Source organism: Chiloscyllium plagiosum, unplaced genomic scaffold (genome assembly GCF_037043375.1).
Source record: "Chiloscyllium plagiosum isolate Xiang-an unplaced genomic scaffold, Cpla_swu_hap1 HiC_scaffold_19, whole genome shotgun sequence".
Taxonomy (NCBI): Eukaryota; Metazoa; Chordata; class Chondrichthyes; order Orectolobiformes; family Hemiscylliidae; genus Chiloscyllium; species Chiloscyllium plagiosum.
Genome location: NW_028270157.1, coordinates 21,142,535 through 21,162,755, shown reverse-complemented (window position 1 = coordinate 21,162,755; position 20,221 = coordinate 21,142,535). Strand labels below are relative to the sequence as shown.

At 41.3% G+C, this 20,221-nt stretch overlaps 1 protein-coding gene across 3 annotated transcripts in view; it reads right to left on the bottom strand.

The window, feature by feature from the left end:
* Positions 1-2,382: 2,382 nt before the first annotated feature.
* frs2a (fibroblast growth factor receptor substrate 2a) overlaps positions 2,383-20,221 on the bottom strand; it is a 120,763-nt gene continuing 102,924 nt past the window's right edge. For all 3 annotated transcript variants that reach the window (XM_087997105.1, XM_087997106.1, XM_087997107.1), the window contains exons 6-7: positions 10,291-10,454; positions 2,383-4,911 (exon numbers count right to left, since the gene is read on the bottom strand). In XM_087997105.1, the coding sequence (XP_087853231.1) occupies positions 3,958-4,911; positions 10,291-10,454 (1,118 nt within the window). In that variant the 3' untranslated portion in view covers positions 2,383-3,957. The remainder of the gene's footprint in view (positions 4,912-10,290; positions 10,455-20,221) is intronic.

Sequence of the window (20,221 nt, the reverse complement as noted above, 5' to 3'; positions counted from 1 at the left end):
CTTTCAAGGAGCTATGAACCTGCACTCCAAGGTCTCTTTGTTCAGCAACACTCCCTAGGACCTGACCATTAAGTGTATAAGTCCTGCTAAGAATTGCTTTCCAAAAATACAGCACCTCACATTTGTCTGAATTAAATTCCATCTGCCACTTCTCAGCCCATTGGCCCATCTGGTCCAGATCCTGTTGTAATCGGACGTAACCCTCTTTGCTGTCCACTACACCTCCAATTTTGGTGTCATCTGCAAACTTACTAACTGTACCTTTTATGCTCGCATCCAAATCAGACCCGGGTCCCTGGTTCTGTGAGGCAGCGGTGCTAACCACTGTGCCGCCCCCAAAAGAAAACCAAATCTCATAGATCATGTCATATGCTTCCTGAAGTTATGCTTTCTAAACATTCACTACCACATAATTAAAACAGAACTAATTGGCAGATAAACAGAAGAATTATCAGGTGAACTATCAGATACCAATATTAAATGCTTGTGCCAACTAGTGATTCAGATATGATTAACTGCCAGTCCCCATTCTGCCACTACATTAGGACTCAAATCCCTTAAAGTTACAGATTTTGCTGGAGTGTTAGTAAAAACTAAAACATTGTTCATCTAGTTAATCTCCAAGCATTCTCCTAGTTCTAATTATTCTGTTGGAGGGCAGGGTGAGTGCTGGGGGACAAATAATGTTAATAGTTCAGATAAAGTGATCGTAACATGAGAATGGCAGAGCATTAGTATGTCCAACTGCCAAACTGGAAAAAACAACAGTCTCAAAGGGGTGGGGGAAGGGGAGAGACGGTGACAGAGAGTGTAACAAGCAAAGCTAAAAGAAAGGAAAGGCATGGCTGCCACTCTCACATTCTAATTACTTTTCCACTTTGCTCCCAGCTCTGGCATTAGCAGTGGTTAGATTCTAGTAATGAGCTTTTTCTTCTGGTCACTTATAGTGCATCAGGTCATTTCTTCCTATTCTGACATTATCCGTCCTAGAATGCTAGATAAGTGGCATTCTGACCAAATTTACAGGCCATGATGCTTTGCAGCATGAGAGGAGGAAGGAGAGAAAATAAAAGAAAAATCAAAATGGCAAAAAGAAATTATGTGGAGAGTGTTGAACTCATTACTCATGATTTACAGAAAGCTGAGAGTAGTCTATCACTCCCCCTACTTGTGTTGGAGTGATTGCCAAATCCCTGAGATGAACAATCACACCATTCTATCCAATTTCATCTTAGCTATCCACCAGGCCTTTAATTTTAATTTTCTAAAATGTGTGCGCCTCCCTTTTTCCGCAATACTGTGATAAAACCAGTTTACCAACAGAACAGTCACCAATGAATCCAAAGCCTTCATGCTTTCTCTGTATGGCGTCTTGGAGTCAAGCTGCAGGATGTAATCTTTCCAAAGCCCTCAAACACACTTTTAAAGTCTTCATCCGACAGATCCAGTTGAACAGACTTGACACAAATTCTGTTAAATGCACTAGCTTCCTCTGCAAGCGGGCTATGATTGGTTGAGCTTGTGCCACGCTACTCAGTCTGCCAACCTTAATGTTTCTAAGTGCTGAGGCAGTGGATTAATTAGGTTATTAGCCACCCTCCACTCACGTGAGAGATGTCATTAATTATGTTATTTCCCTGACCATCCCCCCCCACCACCCCACGACTCAGCTTTGTCTCCCTCCACCCCATCAGAAGTGCATTAGTTAGTTAGGTTACACGTCCCCTCCCCACCCCAGGGTTGATCAGGTAGTGAAAACAAGAACAGAAATTGCTGGAGAAACTCAGGTCTGGCAGCATACATGGAGATAAAGTAGAGTTAATGTTTCGAGTCCAGCCTTGAGAGGGATCACTAGACTTGAAGCATTTACACTACTTTACATATGCTGTCAGACCTGCTTCGTTTCTCCAGGTTTTCTGTTTTTATTTCAAATCTTCAGCATCCAGGTTACCTAGTTAGTGAGGTACCCTACCTCTTTCTGAGGTTAAGACAGTGGGTTAGGCGAAAGTGAGTACACCAGATGCTGGAGATCAGAGTCAAGAGTAGCGTGGTGCTGGAAAGGCACAGCAGGTTAGGCAGCATCCGAGGAGCAGTAAAATCAATGTTTTGGGCCAAAGGCCTTCATCAAGAATCAAAGTTAGTTAGACAGATACCCTCCTGCCATTCCCAGGGTTGAGTTTTCTAAGTATCCTCCAATAAGACCCCACTTCACCTCCATTTCCCAGCTGCAGAGCCCCTTCCAGTTATATAGTTCAGATTTGCTTGCCATGTGTCCTAGCCTGGCACTGATGGCTTTATCAGTCTCCACTATATTGCCTCTCTCTCACCCACTGAGGGGCAGCTTTCCACAATAGGAATGAATGTGAACAATGCGTCTGGAGATAGTTATTATTCAGCACAAAAAAAGGTTTATTAATCATACACTGTTAAGTACAATGCTCGTTTTGAATGATGCAGCTTATTCCACAGGGAACCTCCAAGAGCTGTTAAACACTGAAGCTCTAGGCAGCTGCCAAATACACAAACAATGATTTGTTTTAAAAAATTTGGTTTTACTTCAAAACTAGAGGACTCTTGTAAACCAGGTAATGTGTTGCAATTATAACTGTTTGTAAAATCATCATTCTTATGCTACAAAATGTTTTACAATATTGGCACTTCTGACATTTGACAACCTCAGGCACAAAATATATGGGTATTCCTTAAAACCAACAATTTTGGCAAATCAGTACCTGAAATTCAAATAATATAAAATGGTAACTTCTAACTAATTTTTGTTTGGAGTATATTTCATACTCGATTATGACAAAGAGCAATGCAAGAAAACATGGAATGTTTGCAACTCAAACACCAAAGGGGGTAAAATACATATAGAAAAATGTACAACAAAGTTAAGTATTGATGTGCGCCACTCTGAGCTTGTACTATTTTTTGTGTCCTATGTAAAAATAATTTTAAACTATTTTACTACTTTTATACAATCACTACATTTATGCAAGACTATCATTTTATAATGCTTGTTAGAAAATTTTACAGTATTGTACAATACAAAAATAGCCAAGCAATATTAAATGTAAGTTTTCATCCTTTAGTGTACTTTATAGTCGAGGAATTTAAGTTCCCTGTTTCTTCTTTGCAATTATGAAATGGCACCAACACTGACTGAAGGTTTAATATGACCAATTACTAATCATATCAAAAGTATTCTAATTTTCAGTTAGACAAAAGGGCAACTCCATTTTCAGAATGTGATTCTATTTAACAAATTAGACCTGAATGAAACTGGTAAAAGAAAATGAGCTATTCTAAGCAAAGGTAGAAACATTGATAGCGAAGTATTTTGAACATGATGGCTGCAAGGCACAAACATGATGTTTAAATCTTGTTCAAAACAATCCTTTGAAACTAAGGATATACTGCATGATACATCCTCAGCAATGTTACACTACTGCCTGGTTGAAGTGATTAATGCACATTTATACATGGATTCTGGTGGCAAAGTCAAGTTGTATACCAGCATCAGTTAGGGCTAATGAAACACATACCAATCTTAATAGAAACTGCAGAAAATAAATTTAGTAAGGTATGCCATTTGCCTGCAAAGAATATACATACCATATAAAGATCTGTAAGATTACTGGAAAAGCCCACAAAGTAGTAGATCTAAATATTTGCATTCATGTCATATTCATGGGAGCGGCATTTCATTCTAATACAGGTGAAAGGAATTAGTACCGTAAAAGTTATCAGGTTCTAAAACCCAGACAAAAAGGGTGTTCTTATGGAGTTCCTGCTCTGCATGAATTCCCTTTAAACAGGTATAGCATGTAAGGCTCAACATATTCCTATAACTTTTCCTTAATTCAATCTATTAACTTGTTAGATTTTAGAAAAGAGAACTCAGTCTGTCTCTTTATTTAACAAAGGTGCAACTAAACAACATAGTGCTTCCTAGGCTCACATTGGCAGGTCAGTACTATTATGTCTTGTTTTTCTTGCTGTTCCATCATCTCTTGGCAGTGCTTTCTGTAAGTTTGACATAGCAGCAGTCTTTTCTATGTCTATCATAGCATATAATTCCGTTCGCCTGGTCGGAGTCTGTGGAAGTGGAGTAGTGGGTGTTTTTGGAGTCTGTGGATTATCCGAATCACTACCACCTTCCAAGTCAACTTGGATGTAGTTCAGCTGCCTATGTTCAAGACTTGGTCGTCTTATATCAAAATTAAAAACACTTGGGGAACAATCCAGTTGTCGTAAAAAATCAACCTTGTGTATGTTAGGCTGAACAGTTACATTCTCTGTATTGACATAGTTATGCATTTGATCAAGATTAGTGTGGTAACCGTTTTGAGAAGGTGTCTTTGGTCCCAAACTATCTTCTTCATCTCTGCTTAGTTTGCGTACTTCCCACACTGGAGGCAACGAAGGCAAGTTTTCATAATTCAAGAGTGCAGTCCTTCTCTGAGCAGAATTGTTTATATTCTGAGCATCTGTACCATTATTTGACATTAGTCTACTCCGTCTGCCTCCTGAGGCATTGGGGATTGACAGACCATTAAGATTTTCAAACACTAGTTTATTAGTAGACGGTGCTTCTTTGCGCTCATCACTGTCATAACCAGTGTCCCAATCAGTACAATTAGTGCCACTGCCATTTGTCTGTTCATTTCCAAGGGCTTCCTGTCTCTCCTTTTCCATTTGTTGCATTTGTACAGGAGTTGGTCCCAAAACAAACTTAACACCTTCAGGTTCAAAGACAACTTGTGGGTTTCTCTCTTCCGCTGAACAGCAATGATCTCCTAGTTCTCTGTTGACATCACCATTTAAGGGCTGAAGTTCCACTGATGTTTGCACAGTGGATCTGTTCTTTAGTTCTTCATGTACACCAGAGGTATTGACATATGTATGGACCTGTGAACAGATGAAATGCAAAGACATAAGCAGCCATGTTGAAAGAGCCATGTAAAAGCATGAACCATACACTGAGGAAAAAAACCACCAAAATTACAGCAACAATGTCTTCTTAGTCAAGTATAGACAGTCCCAAGGTTATGAATGAGTTCTGTTGTTGACATTATATGCAATTTCAAACACAATACAGCACAATATAAATTAGCCATTTGTAAGTACGAGCAAACATTCGCATGTTGGATCTTTAAAATTAATGTTAATACACCCCTGTATGTAAGCACCTTCATAAGTCGGATGTTCATAAGTCAGGGACTGCCTATAAATGTTTCTTCAGTTAGTATGGTTTGAAGTTGGTAGCAATTACACAAAAATGTCAGTGTTCACCATTACTCCTGTGAAACTGACTAACTTCTGAAGTCTGCGGTTAAATACAGAAATCCACTGTCTGTTGTCAATGACTTTATGCTTTTGCAGAGGATTCACTATTGAACCAGGCAGAAATCACTGACTAGATAAAAACTTTGCTCTTTTAAATTGCGAATCAAATGAGAAGTACTGAGGTTTTTCGACAGTTTATGAAATTTATAATCACTGTTGAACACCTTGGTCACTGTCAGACAAAACAATTTTATACTTGTAGAATGTCAAGTTTTCTGCATTTTTATAAAATATTACAAGTTTCCTCATGACAATTCAGCTTCCATTTAATTCACATGTATATTCCAATTATTTATTTCACTGTCTGGAGAAACCCAAGACCTGGAGTCACACTGAAAGAGATTTGGAAAGGTGAAATCTTTGCCACAGAGCTGGGCATCTTTCTTAAAGGTTATTGGCAGATGCTTTTGCTTAGCCAATGGCCACTAAATATAGACTGTTTCTTCAGCTTGAAGTAGAAGACCTATCCTATTTTCAAGGACTTTCTGTTCTGCAGATCTGAAAAATTAACTTAAATCTTTAATATCCTGACTTTCTTCTTTCAACAAGTTTAGATAAAGCCAAATGTTACCTAAGAATTTAAGAAATAGGAGCATAGAACATAGAACAAACCAGCGCAGATCAGGCCCTTTGGCCCTTGATGTTGCGCCGACCTGTGAACTAATCTAAGCCCATACCCCTAGACTATCCCATCACCATCAATGTGCTGATCTAAGGATTGGTTAAATCTCACTAATGTGGCTGAGTTAACTACATTGGCAGGCAGGGCATTCCATGCCCTTACCACTCTCTGAGTAAAGAATCTGCCTCTGGCACGTCTTAAATCCATCACCCCTCGTCCAAGCTGATGTCATCATCCTAGGAAAAAATCTTTCACTGTCTAACCCTCTGATCATCTTTGTTTGTCTCTATCAAATCCCATCTTAGCCTTCTTCTTTCCAATGAAAACAGACCCAAATCTCTCAGCCTTTCCTAATAAGACCTTCCCTTCAGACTAGGCAACATCCCAGTAAGTCTCCTCTGCACCTTTTCCAATGCTTCAACATTCTTCCTGTAATGGGACGACCAGAACGGTACACAATATTCCAGGTGCAGCCACACTAGCATTTTGTATAGTTGCAGCATGATATTATGGCTCCGGACTTCAATCCCTCTCCCAATAAACCTAACACACCTTATGCCTTCTTAACAGCACTATCACCTGGGTGGCAACTTTCAGAGATCGATGTACATGGACTGCAAGATCCCTCTGCACATCCACACTACCAAGAATCTTTCCATTGACCCAATATTCTGCCTTCCCGTTATTCTTTTCAAAGTGAATCACCTCACATTTATCTGCATTGAACTCCACTTGCCACCTCTCAGCCCAATTCTGCAGTTTATCCAAGTCCTCCTGCAACATTCTTTCACACTGCCCACTACTCCATTGACCTTAGTGTCATCTGCAAACTTACTAACCCATCTATCTATGCTTGCATCTAAGTCATTTATAAAAATGACAAACAGCAATGATCCCAAACAGATCCTTGTGGCACACCACTAGTCATCGGACTCCAGGCTGAATATTTTCCATCAACCACCACTCGCTGCCTTCTTACAGAAAGCCAGTTTCTAATCCAAACTGCTAAATCGCCCTCAATCCCATGCCTCTGCATTTTCTCCAACAGTCTACCATGTGGAACCTTATTAAAGGCTTTACTGAAGTCCATGTTCACCACGTCAACTGCCCTACCCTCACCCACATGCTTGGTCACCTTCTCAATGAGGTTTGAGAGACATGACCTGCCAATGACAAATCCATGTTGACTATCTGCAATCAAATTGTTGCTTGCAAGATAGTTATAAATCCTATCTCTAATCATCCTTTCCAAAGCTTTTCCTACAGCAGAGGCCTGAGGTGGTTCCGCCTTTTGAACCTGGTCTGCTATTTAATGAAATCATGGTTGGTCTTCTACATGAATCCTATTTTTCCTGCACTTGTAGAATTTTACTTCTTGACAATTTTATATATAGAAATTGATCAATCTCTGTCTTTAACATCTTAAATGATGGAACTTCCACAGCCACCTGGAGCGGAGAATTCCAAAGACTCACCACTCTCCGAGTGCAGAGGTTTCTTCTCATCTCAGACCCAAATGGTCTAGCCCTTATTCTGAGATTTAGTCCCAGCCCGAAGAAATCCTGTATCTGCCACCTCAATCCCTACACAAATTTCTATGATCTGGAGGTGCCGGTGTTGGACTGGGGTGTACAAAGTTAAAATTCACACAACACCAGGTTATAATCCAACAGGTTTATTTGGAAGCACTAGCTTTCGGAGCGCTGCTCCTTCATAAGGTGGTTGTGGAACATGAGATCGTAAGACACAGAATTTAAAGCAAAAGTTTACAGTGTGATGTAACTGAAATTATATATTGAAAAAGACCTGGATTGATTGTAAAGTCTCTCATCTTTTCGTACTTCTCGCGTCGGTGACTTCTACTGCCCTTCTGAAGATGCACAAGGCCAATACCTGAGGACGTTCCATCGTATCAGGCAATGGGACCCTGTGTGAGAATCTCTCTGCTGAAAATGTGTTGCTGGAAAAGCGCAGCAGGACAGGCAGCATCCAAGGAACAGGAGAATCGACGTTTCGGGCATAAGCCCTTCTTCAGCCAGAATCTCTCTGGCTATGTCAAAGGCATCTTGAAACCCACTGTACAAGGGATCCCCCAGCTTCTGTCACGACACTACAGATTTCTTACAGAAACTCAGCACGCTTAGACCTGTAAAACCGGGAATATTCCTTGTCACAATAGATGTTTCAGCACTCTACACCAGCATCCCCCACAATGACGGCATCGCAGCAACAGCCTCAGCACTCAACACCAATAACTGCCAATCTCTGAGCACTGTCCAACAACTCACCCACTTTATCCTTGACCACAACATTTTCACCTTTGACAACGAGTTCTTCATGCAGACACTCGGAATAGCCATAGGGACCAAATTTGCATCCCAATATGCCAACATTTTCATGCACAGGTTCGAAAAAGATTTCTTCTCTACGCAAGACCTCCAGCCAACACTATACACCAGGTATATTGACGACATTTCTTCCCTTGGACCCATGGCAAGGAGTCACTGAAACAACTACACAGTGATATCTACAAGTTTCATCCCACCATCAAACTCACAATGGACTACTCTCTACTATCTGTCTCATTCTTGGACACATGCATCCCCATCAAGGACAGGCACCTCAGCACCTCACTCTACCATAAACCCACAGATAATCTCATGATGCTACACTTCTCCAGCTTACTCCTGAAACATATTAAAACAGCCACCCTCAATGGACAAGCCCTACGCATACACAGGATCTGTTCAGATGAGGAGGAAAGTGATGGGCACCTGGAATAACTCAAGGATGCCCTCATAAGCACGGGGTATAATGCTCAACTCATCGGCTGCCAGTTCCAACGTGCAACAGCGAGAAACCATAATGACCTTCTCAGGAGACAGACACAAGCTGCAACCAATAGAGAACCCTTCATTGTGCAGTACTTCCCAGGAGCTGAAAAACTGCACCATGTTCATCGCAGTCAATATCAATAAGGATGAGCACCTCGCCAAGACCTTCCCCACACCTCCACTTTTGCCTGTAAACAACCACCAGACTTCAAACAGATCATAGTTCGTATTAAACTGCCCGGCTTTCAGAACAACACCATATAACCTTGTCACAGTAGATGCTGCAAGACGTGTCAGAATGTTGACATGGATACCACTATTACGCATGGGGACACTTCCCACCATGACGCATGGGAACACTTCCCACCATGTACGCGGCAGGTACTCACGCGATTCAGCCAATGTTGTCTATCTCATACGCTGCTGACAAGGATGCCCTGAGGAATGGTACATTAGTGAGACAAAGCAGAGGCTACGGCAATGGATGAATGAACACCACACAACAGACAGGAGTGTTCCCTCCCAGGCAGAGAATACTTCAGCGGTCCGAAACATTCGACCTCAGACCTTTGGGGGACCGTCCTCCAAGGTGGACTTCGAGACAGGCAACAACGAAAAGTGGCCAAGCAGCGGCTGATAGCCAAGTTCAATACCCATGGGGATGGCCTCAACTGAGACCTTGGGTTCATGTCACACTACAGGTGACTCCATTGCACTATACACACAGGCACACTCACACTCAGACCCTCTCTCATACGCTCACACTTTCTCATAGAATAATGCCCCTTTACACTCTCACACATACACACACTCATAACAGCTCTCCCCCCCTCCCCAACACACACATGTACACATACATTTGTGGGGTGAATTTGTAATTGCAGAATTACATTTTACTTTGCTCAAAAACTGCATGAATCCATGTAAGATTCTACAAATACATTTTTTAGATTAGAATCGGCCTGACCTTTGTGGCACAAACAGTCTCACACAGGACACTTCACACCTTAAATGCATTATCTGGGCCGACATGACACCAATTGTTAAAGCTTACTTGAGAATGTAACTTCTAAAAACGTTTTGCGATTTGCATAGCAAAGAACTGAAATCAACATGGTCATTCTAAAAGATGAGAGACTTAACAAATAATCCAGGTCTTTTTCAACATATAATTTCATTTACATCACACCGTAAACTTTTGGTAGAAATTCTGTGTCTTACGATCTTATACTCCACAAACACCTGATGAAAGAGCAGCGCTCCGAAAGCTACTACTTCCAAATAAACCTGATGGACTATAACCTGGTGTTGTGTGATTTTTAAGAATTTCCATGTTTGCATGAGATCACCTGTCAATCTTTGAAACACCACATTGCATTTACAAGTGATTATTCTTGTGAAAAAAATTTACTTGCATAAATATGCAAACACATTTTCTTCTTAACCATAAACTTATTTCAGGGAAAAATGTCACACTGTTCTTACCTGTTCCTCTGTAAGTATCAGAGGGTGAGTTGACTCCTCGTCCAATGAGGGCAATCGTGCACTACCTACAGATGGATGTCGTGTTGAAGGGTGAGAAGATCCATCTCCAAATGATGGATACCGAGGATATCCGTTCGGTAAACTTGGTTGAACAAAACCTGGAGCTGAAAAGAATGAAATACATATAATTGGAGAACAATTGTAAACTTATTCAAATTACATTTTTACAGCATAAACCTTAATTTTAAAAGAATCCTGAAATATGTATGCCCTATGGAAGTTTTCACTGTTAAATGTGGCCTGTCACAAATATAAGTCCACTAACTTCAGCAGAACAGTAGAAGCCTGCAGATTGGAAATAGTGATTTCTAAGGTTACCAAGGACCTTCCACTGAATTAAAGTGATTAATTGGCAGAATCACCACACTTGATCAGAAATCTGACAGTTTCAATATTCAGTTGATAGCTTGATCAAAGAGAAAGCAGCAAGATGAAGTCTGCTGCAATCAATATTTGCATCAGAACAGCTAGTTACAAAAAAAAAATCAAAGGCAGCTTTTGATAATTATAACCACAAAGTTTTGCAAAATACTAAGATTTTTAGAAAATTGCAAGAGCAAACAGCTCTTGTTTCATGGTTTCTTTTTTATTTAGATATTCATGCCCACATTTAAAGTGGTTAGGGTATCCCAATTAATATTAAAATGTCTTCAACAATGAGAAAATGTTAAAAAATTTCTACTAATTGCTGTTTCTTAAGTTGACCCAAACAGACTATACACCTTGATCCTTTGACATTCTCTCCAATATACTCATATAGTCCATTATTATGAGTGCTACCCCACCTCCTGTTTGCTTATCCTTCAAAGAATAATCTAAATATTTAGTTTCCAATCTTGATCACTCTATAGATATCTTTCTGTAATATTAATTAAATCATTACTTCAATTTGTGCTTTCAAATCATCAACTTGTTGTGAATGTTGTGTGTATTCAGATAAAAGTATGTTTAAACCCACCTTTTTAATATTATTCTGCTCCTATTTTAATGTTTGCTTTTGCTCAATTTGTCTTCAAATTGAGCTACAACTTCCTATTACCAGTTTTACTGTCCTCCAAAACGAGCTCCCGCTCAGATTCCTATCCCTTGACGATCTTGTTTAAACTCTCCCCCCCCCCCCCCCACCTCCCCCCCACAAAGCAGCAGCAAATCTCCCTTTGAGGTCATTAGTTTCACTCCTCATAAGATTCAACACAGCCACCTGCCCGAGACTGGGTCATAAACTTTAAGCCCTCCATTCTCCAATTCTTACACCCTGCGTTGAACTGCTCAGTACTTCCACTCCTATCCTCACTAGCATGTGGGACTGAGAGTAATCTTGAGATTACAACTTTTGAAGTCCTACTTTGTAACCTCCTCCCCAATTCCTTAAAATCTGTTTTCAAGCCTCAACCCAATGTGAGCCATGATCTCATTTGTTTTCTTTTGTTTTTTTTATTATTTGTTTTTAAAATTTAAAAACTTTTTTTATTATTTATTATTTTTATTATTATTTGTTCACTATTAATCAAGAGAATGTCCTGCAGTTGCTTCATGACATTCTTGACTCTGACTTCGGTGAGGCAACATGACATCCTTAAGTTTGGGATACCACATATTTAGCTCAGAGGATTGCATTCCTCTGAGCAACCATCGCCCTCACCAATATCCAAAACAGAAAACTGACCGTCTCAGGAGAACTTCTGGATCTCTTAGGAAATGTTGACCACTGGTACATTTCTAACCTGTGTTGTGACCACGTTTCCAAATATGTTGTCCATGCAGTTCTTATGTATCATGGTGAGTTCAACCACTGCTCAAATTCTAAAATGTGGAGCTCAAGCTTGTGCAGGTGGGGACAATTCCTTCAGCTGCCTGTCTCTTTTACCCATGTCCATCCACGGCTTTCCACAAGTTACAGGCTCTGCATTCCAAATTTGTCAAGCTGCTCTGCCACACCTTAACCTATTTATTATAAAAGTAATAGTTTGGACTCAAAAATTTAAATCTAAGCTTTAATATTGTAAATATAAAAATAGTGGAGCACCAAAGTGATTTAGGGTCCAGGAACACAGGTAAGTGAAATGTAATTAGGTGCAATAAATAATCAAACACACCAGATCTAAAAGTTGAAGTTCTAAATTGGAGAAAGGCCAATTTTGATGGTATTAGGCCTTGGGGGCAGATGTTTGCAGGTAAAGGTACGGCTGAAAAATGGGAAGCCTTCAGAAATGAGATAACGAGAATCCAGATAAAGTATATTTCTGTCAGGGTGAAGGGAAAGGCTGGTAGATATAGGGAATGCTGGATGACTAAAGAAATCGAGGATTTGATTAAGAAAAAGGAAGCGTTTGTCAGGTATAGACAGGATAGATCGAGTGAATCCTTAGAAGAGTATAAAGGCAGTAGGAGTATACATAAGAGGGAAATCAGGAGGGCATAAAGGAGACATGAGACAGCTTTGGCAAATAGAATTAAGGAGAATCCAAAGGTTTTTTTACAAATACATTAAAAGACAAAAGGATAACTAGGGAGAGAATAGGGCCCCTCAAAGATCAGCAAGGCGGCCTTTGTGTGGAGCCACAGAAAATAGGGGAGATACCAAATGAGTATTTTGCATCAGTATTTATTGTGGAAAAGGATATGGAAGATATAGACTGTAGGGAAATAGATGGTGACACCTTGCAAAATGTCCAAATTACAGAGGAGGATGTGCTGGATGTCTTGAAACACAAAGTTGGATAAATCCCGAGGACCTGATCAGGTGTACCCAAGAACTCTGTGGGAAGCTAGAGAAGTGATTGCTGGGCCTCTTGCTGAGATATTTGTATCATCGATCGTCACAGATGAGGTGCCGGAAGACTGGAAGTTGGCAAACGTGGTGCCACTGTTTAAGAAGGGTGGTAAGGACAAGCCAGGGAACTACAGACCAATGAGCCTGACGTCGATCGTTGGCAAGTTGTTGGATGGAGTCCTGAGGGACAGGATGTACATGTATTTGGAAAGGCAAGGACTAATTAGGGATAGTCTACATGGCTTTGTGCGTGGAATCATGTCTCACAAACTTGGAGTTTTTTGAGAAAGTAACAAAGAGGATTGATGAGGGCAGAGTGGTAGATATGATCTATATGGACTTCAGTAAAACATTTGACAAGGTCCCCCATGGGAGATTGTTTAGCAAGGTTAGATCTCATGAATACAGGGAGAACTAGCCATTTGGATACAGAACTGGCTCAAAGGTAGAAGACAGAAGTTGGTGGTGGTGGGTAGTTTTTCAGACTGAAGGCCTGTGACCACTGGAGTGCCACAAGGGTCGGTGCTGGGTCCTCCACATTTTGTCATTTACAAAAATGATTTGGATGCGAGCATAAGAGGTACAGTTAGTAAGTTTACAGATGCTACCAAAATTGGAGGTGTTGTGGTCAGTGAAGAGGGTTACCTCAGATTACAAAAAGATCTTGACCAGATGGGCCAATTGGCTGAGAAGTGGCAGATGGACTTTAATTCAGATAAATGCAAGGTGCTGCATTTTGGGAAAGCAAATCTTAGCAGGGCTTATACACTTAATGGCAAGATCCTAGGGAGTGTTGCTGACCTTGAAGTGCAGGTTCATAGCTCCTTGAAAGTGGAGTCGCAGGTAGATAGGATAGTGAAGGCGGCATTTGGCATGCTTTCCTTTATTGGTCAGAATATTGAGTATAGGAGTGGGGAGGTCATGTTGCGGCTGTACAGTACATTGGTTAGGCCACTCTTGGAATATTGCGTGCAATTCTGGTCTCCTTCCTATCGGAAAGATGTTGTGAAACTTGAAAGGGTTCAGAAAAGATTTACAATGATGTTGCCAGGGTTGGAGGATTTGAGCTACAGGGATTGGTGAACAGGCTGGGGCTGTATTCCCTGGAACGTCGGAGGCTGAGGGGTGACCTTATAGAGGTTTACAAAGTTATGAGGTGCATGGATAGGGTAAATAGACAAAGTCTTTTTCCCTTGAGTTGGGGAGTCCAGAACTAGAGGGCATAGATTTAGGGTGAGAGGGGAAAGATATAAAAGAGACTTAAGAGGCAACCTTTTCACGCAGAGGGTGGTACATGTATGGAATGAGCTGCCAGAGGAAGTGGTGGAAGCTGGTATAATTGCAACATTTAAAAGGCATTTGGATGGGTATACGAATAGGAAGGGTTTGGAGGAATATGGCCCAGGTGCTGGCCGGTGGGACTAGATTGGGTTGGGATATCTGGTCGGCATGGACGGGTTGGACCGAAGGGTCTGTTTCCATGCTGTACATCTCTATGACTATGACCTTTCTCAACCTTCAGCCTTTAATATTGTCAACTGTAACATTCTGCTCCAATACCTTCCAACTATCAACTGGATGGGACTCCATTCATAAGATTCCAATTTTATCAATTCTGAATTGTAGTCAGGAAATAACTCGTACTTGGCTTCTTTTCCAGCCTCCACATTACCTTTGGCATCCTCACAAGGACTTAGCTTTGGCTTTTACCAAATTTATTTGCTATTCTCAGTGAAATCATCTGAAAACATATAGAGTTCCACAGACATTCTGATCATATCCAATTCTAACTCACCCCACCATTGATCCACCCGATCTATCTCTAAATTGTACGCAACACACAGCATGGATAAGCAGAAATTTAATCCAACTAAACAACGGGAAGATTAAAACTATCACCTTTGGTCCCATTGTCTAACTATGGACTCCATTCCTCCCCTGGCAACTGTCTAAAATGAAATAGACTATTCACTACATTGGTGTCACATTTAAACCTAGAAGAGTCTCTCAATGCATATTTGCACCCACTCAAGACCACAGTTTTTATCTTAGTAACATGGCATTAGTCCATCTGTGTTTCAGCTTGTCTGCTGCTGAGACCTCATTCACGTCTTTGTTACCTTAAGACTCGAATATTCAAACTCTCTCCTACCCAATTTCCTAACTTTCATCATCCACAAGCTTCACCTCATCAAACTGTAGTATCCGACCTCTCAGCAGAGCTCAATTCACCTGATTGCTGATCCTGCTTTAGCAATGTCTCAATTTTAAAACTCTCCTTCTTAGTTTTGAATTTCTCTGGGGCCTTGCCTTTCACTATCTCTGTAAACTCATTCAGTCCTACAACCATCGAAGATCTCTACACTCCTATAATTCTGGTCTTTTATTTTGGAGTTATTGAGCATGGAAACAGATCATCAGTGCTGACAAGCTATCCTCAAATGATTTACCAGCATTTAGCCCATATCCCACTAAATCCTCCCTATTCATGTACCTATCCAGATGCTTTTTAAAAGTTGTAATTGTACCAGCTTCCACCACTTCCTCTAGCAGCTTGTTCCACATACGTACGTGAAAAATTTGACTCTGAGATCTCCTCTAAATCTTTTCCCTCTCACGTTAAAACTTTACCCTCTAGTTTTAGACTCCCTACCCTGGGAAAAAGATCTCAGCTATTTACCCTATCCTTGCCTCTCATGACATCATAAACCTCTCTAAGGTCACTTATCTGCCTCGGATGCGTCAGGGGAAAAAAAAAGCCCTAGCCTATTCAGCCTCTTCCTATTGCTCCAATCCTCCAATTTCGGGAACATCTTTGTAAATCTTTTCTGAATCCTTTAAAGTTTACCAACATCTTTCCTATAGCAAATAGACCAGAATTGAACACAGCAGTCTAAAAGTAGCCTCATCAATGTCCTGTGCAGCCGCAACATGACTTCCTAACTCTGATACTTAATGCACTGACTAATGAAGGCAAGCGCACCAAATGCCTTCTTCACTAGCCTGTCTAATGAGCTCCAACAATGTCAACTGTACCTACAGCTACCTAGACCGGAGCTCTAAAATGTTTTTCTGAACCCCTCCCCCTCCTGTAAAATACTCATTAAAACTAACGCTAATGACCAAGCTTCAGATGATTGCTCTTAATAGCCTATTACATAATCTGCAGTCAACACACCTGTGAAACATCTTGGGGTGTTTTGCTATGTTAAAGGCAGTATCCAGAATGCAACCTGTAGGAATGGAATGCAACGGCCTTTACAGTGCGGGGATTGGAGAGCAGGAGCAGGAGCAGGAGCAGGATGTGTCACTGCAATTGTCCAGGACATTAGTGAGAGTCCATTTGGAGTAATGTGTCAGTTTTATCTCTTTATTTGGCTGTGGAAGGAGTGCAACAAAGGTTTAAATAAATCTGAGACGGATTGACTTTTGCTGGACAATTACATCAGGGGATATGGTGCCAAGAAGTGTGGATGAAGTTAGGACCTGGATTAGCCATTACCTCATTGTATGTGAAACAGGCTTAAAGCATTGACTGGCTTACTCCAACAGGCAACTTGCAACAGTTGAATCTAACATATTTGATGAATAAACTGGACCATTTTGTACGTTGATATTAACTAGCTCCGTGCTTTCTGAGCTTATTTTTGAAGACAAAGGGTCTCTTATAACTTCATTAATTTTGAAGCCCCTGTTTCAGATCTCACCACAAACATGACATCCTTGCTAACAATTCCATTTCTCTTGTCACTCACTGTTTGATGCAGAGCCAACATGTTGAAATCCTATCCTACCCTAAGCTAGCTGCTGATCCCATATTTTCTCCACCACATAAACTAGCTTCTGCCATCTCCAGAACACAACCCATTTCAGCCCTATCTCAGCACAATTACTGCTAAGGTCATCATTCATCCTACTGTCGCCACCACACTTGATTAAGCAATGGTCTCCTGGTTTGTCTCTCATCTTCCACTGATCATACACTGCTGTTTATGAAAATCTATGTTACCTAACACTATCTTGCAGCAAGTCCTGCTGACTGTTCATTGCTGATTGAATTTTCTGAGTTTGGACTGTAGTACGTGGTTGCACAAGAACTGAAGAATAAAAGCAAAGTACTGCAAATGCTGACAATATTAAATTTAATTCTGGGAGTATCAACAGTTTGACAAAACCAGCAACACTGTTGGGTTAAGCAGCATATAGAGTCAGAGATGTACAGCATGGAAACAGACCCTTCAGTCCAACCTGCCCATGCCGACCAGATATCCCAACCCAATCTAGTCCCACCTGCCAGCACCCGGCCCACATCCCTCCAAACCCTTCCTATTCATATACCCATCCAAATGCCTCTTAAATGTTGCAATTGTACCAGCCTCCACCACTTCCACTGGCAGCTCATTCCATACATGTACAACCCTCTGCATGAAAAAGTTGCCCCTAAGGTCTCTTTTATATCTTTCCCCTCTCAGCCTAAACCTATGCCCTCTAGTTCTGGACTCCCCGATCCCAGGGAAAAGACTTGGTCTATTTATCCTATCCATGACCCTCATAGTTTTGTAAACCTCTATATGGTCACTCCTCAGCCTCCGACGCTACAGGGAAATCAGCCCCAGCCTGTTCAGCCTCTCCCTCTAGCTCAAATCCTCCAACCCTGGCAACATCCTTGTAAATATTTTCTGAACCCTTTCAAGTTTCACAACATCTTTCCGATAGGAAGCAGACCAGAACTGCACGCAATATTCCAACAGTGGCCTAACCAATGTCCTGTATAGCCGCAACATGATCTCCCAACTGTATACTCAATACTCTGACCAATAAAGGAAAGCATACCAAATGCCGCCTTCACTATCCTATATACCTTCGACTTCACTTTTAAGGAGCTATGAACCTGCACTCCAAGGTCTCTTTGTTCAGCAACACTCCTTAGGACCTTACCATTAAGTGTAGAAGCCCTGCTAAGATTTGCTTTCCCAAAATGCAGCACCTTGCATTTATCTGAATTAAACTCCATCTGCCACTTCTCAGCCCATTGGCCCATCTGGTCCAGATCCTGTTGTAATCTGAGGTAACCCTCTTCGCTGTCCACTACACCTCCAACTTTGGTATCATCTGCAAACTTACTAACTGTACCTCTTATGTTCCCATCCAAATCATTTATGTAAATTACAAAAAGTAGAGGACCCTGCATCAGTCCTTGTGGCATTCCATTGGTCACAGTCCTCCAGTCTGAAAAACAACCCTCCACCACCACCCTCTGTCTTCTATCTTTGAGCCAGTTCTGTATCCAAATGGCTAGTTCTCCCTGTATTCCATGAGATCTAACCTTGCTAATCAGTCTCCCATGGGGAACCTTGTCGAACGCCTTACTGAAGTCCATATAGATCACATCTGCTACTCTGCCCTCATCAATCCTCTTTGTTACTTCTTCAAAAAACTCAATCAAGTTTGTGAGACATGATTTCCCAAGCACAAAGCCATGTTGACTATCCCTAATCAGTCCTTGTCTTTCCAAATACATGTACATCCTGTCCCTCAGGACTCCCTCCAACAACTTGCCAACGACCCACGTCAGGCTCACTGGTCTATCGTTCCCTGGCTTGTCTTTACCACCCTTCTTAAACAGTGGCACCACGTTTGCCAACCTTCAGTCTTCCGGCACCTCACCTGGGACTATCGATGATACAAATATCTCAGCAAGAGGCCAAGCAATCACTACTCTAGCTTCCCACAGAGTTCTCAGGTACACCTGATCAGGTCCTGGGGATTTATCCACCTTTAACTGTTTCAATACATCCAGCACTTCCTCCTCTGTAATCTGGACATTTTGCAAGATGTCACCATCTATTTCCCTACAGTCTATATCTTCCACATTCTTTTCCACAGTAAATGCTGATGCAAAATATTCAGTTAGTATCTCCCCCATTTTCTGTGGCTCCACACAAAGGCTGCCTTGCTAATCTTTGAGGGGCCCTATTCTCTCCCTAGTTATCCTTTTGTCCTTAACTCTTTGGATTCTCCTTAATTCTATTTGCCAAAGCTATCTCATATCCCCGTTTTGCCCTCCTGATTTCCCTCTTAAGTATCCTCCTCACTAATTAAAATGAATGTCCTGCCCCGTCTCCTATACCCTATGAGAATGCTTCCGGTGATGCTGCCGAGGCTGGCACTATGTAAATTATATGGCTGATTGGGTTCCTTTATCTGGAAACATAGACGGCCCCTCATTAAGCTGAAGAAGCTACAGCTTCCACAGGCAAGGGGAGGATCGGACTTCCCAGATTTTAGGACATATCAGTTAAGTCCCTTATTAAGTTACAGAGCTGATTGGGTCTTGTTTGATCCACAATCAACCTGGCTGGACATCGAAGCTTCTCAAGTAAAATGCCCACTTATTAACCTTTTATTTTCAGACAAGAGGAAAATCATTACGGATCACTGTAAAAACCCTATAATACTAAATACAATTAAAGCTTGGAATATAATGCGGCAAAATGAGGGCAACTCACATAAAACATCCCCCTATGCGCCGATAGTGGGAGCATGGGGATTCCAACCGGGGTTTACAGAGGCCACTTTTAAACTCTGGAGATTCAGGGGTATCTCATGTCTAGGGGACCTATTTGCAGATGGGGTACTGATGTCTTTTGAACAGCTGCGTCAGAAATTCGGATTACCTAATGGAGACCTCTATCGATACTTCCAAATTCGAGACTATATACAGAAGACGACGACCTATAAGATAGTCTTTATAAATCAGATAGAGAATGTAGAGTACTACGGCCAATGGGGGTATCCGCCATCAGTACTATTTATCATTTACTACATGATGAAGTATCGGGAGATATGGACAATCTGCTTAAAACATGGGATCAGGAATTGGGACTAGAAATCTCTATAGAAACGTGGAATGACATTTGGGAAAACGCCAGAAGAATCACCATCTGTAACAGAACTCAGGCTATCCAGCTGAAGATACTTCATAGGGTCCATATAGCACCGGATCGATTGGCAAAATTTAAGGCAGGAGCATCCCCAATGTGTCCCAAATGTAAAATAGAGGTGGGCACTCTTGTACATTGTCTATGGACCTGTCAT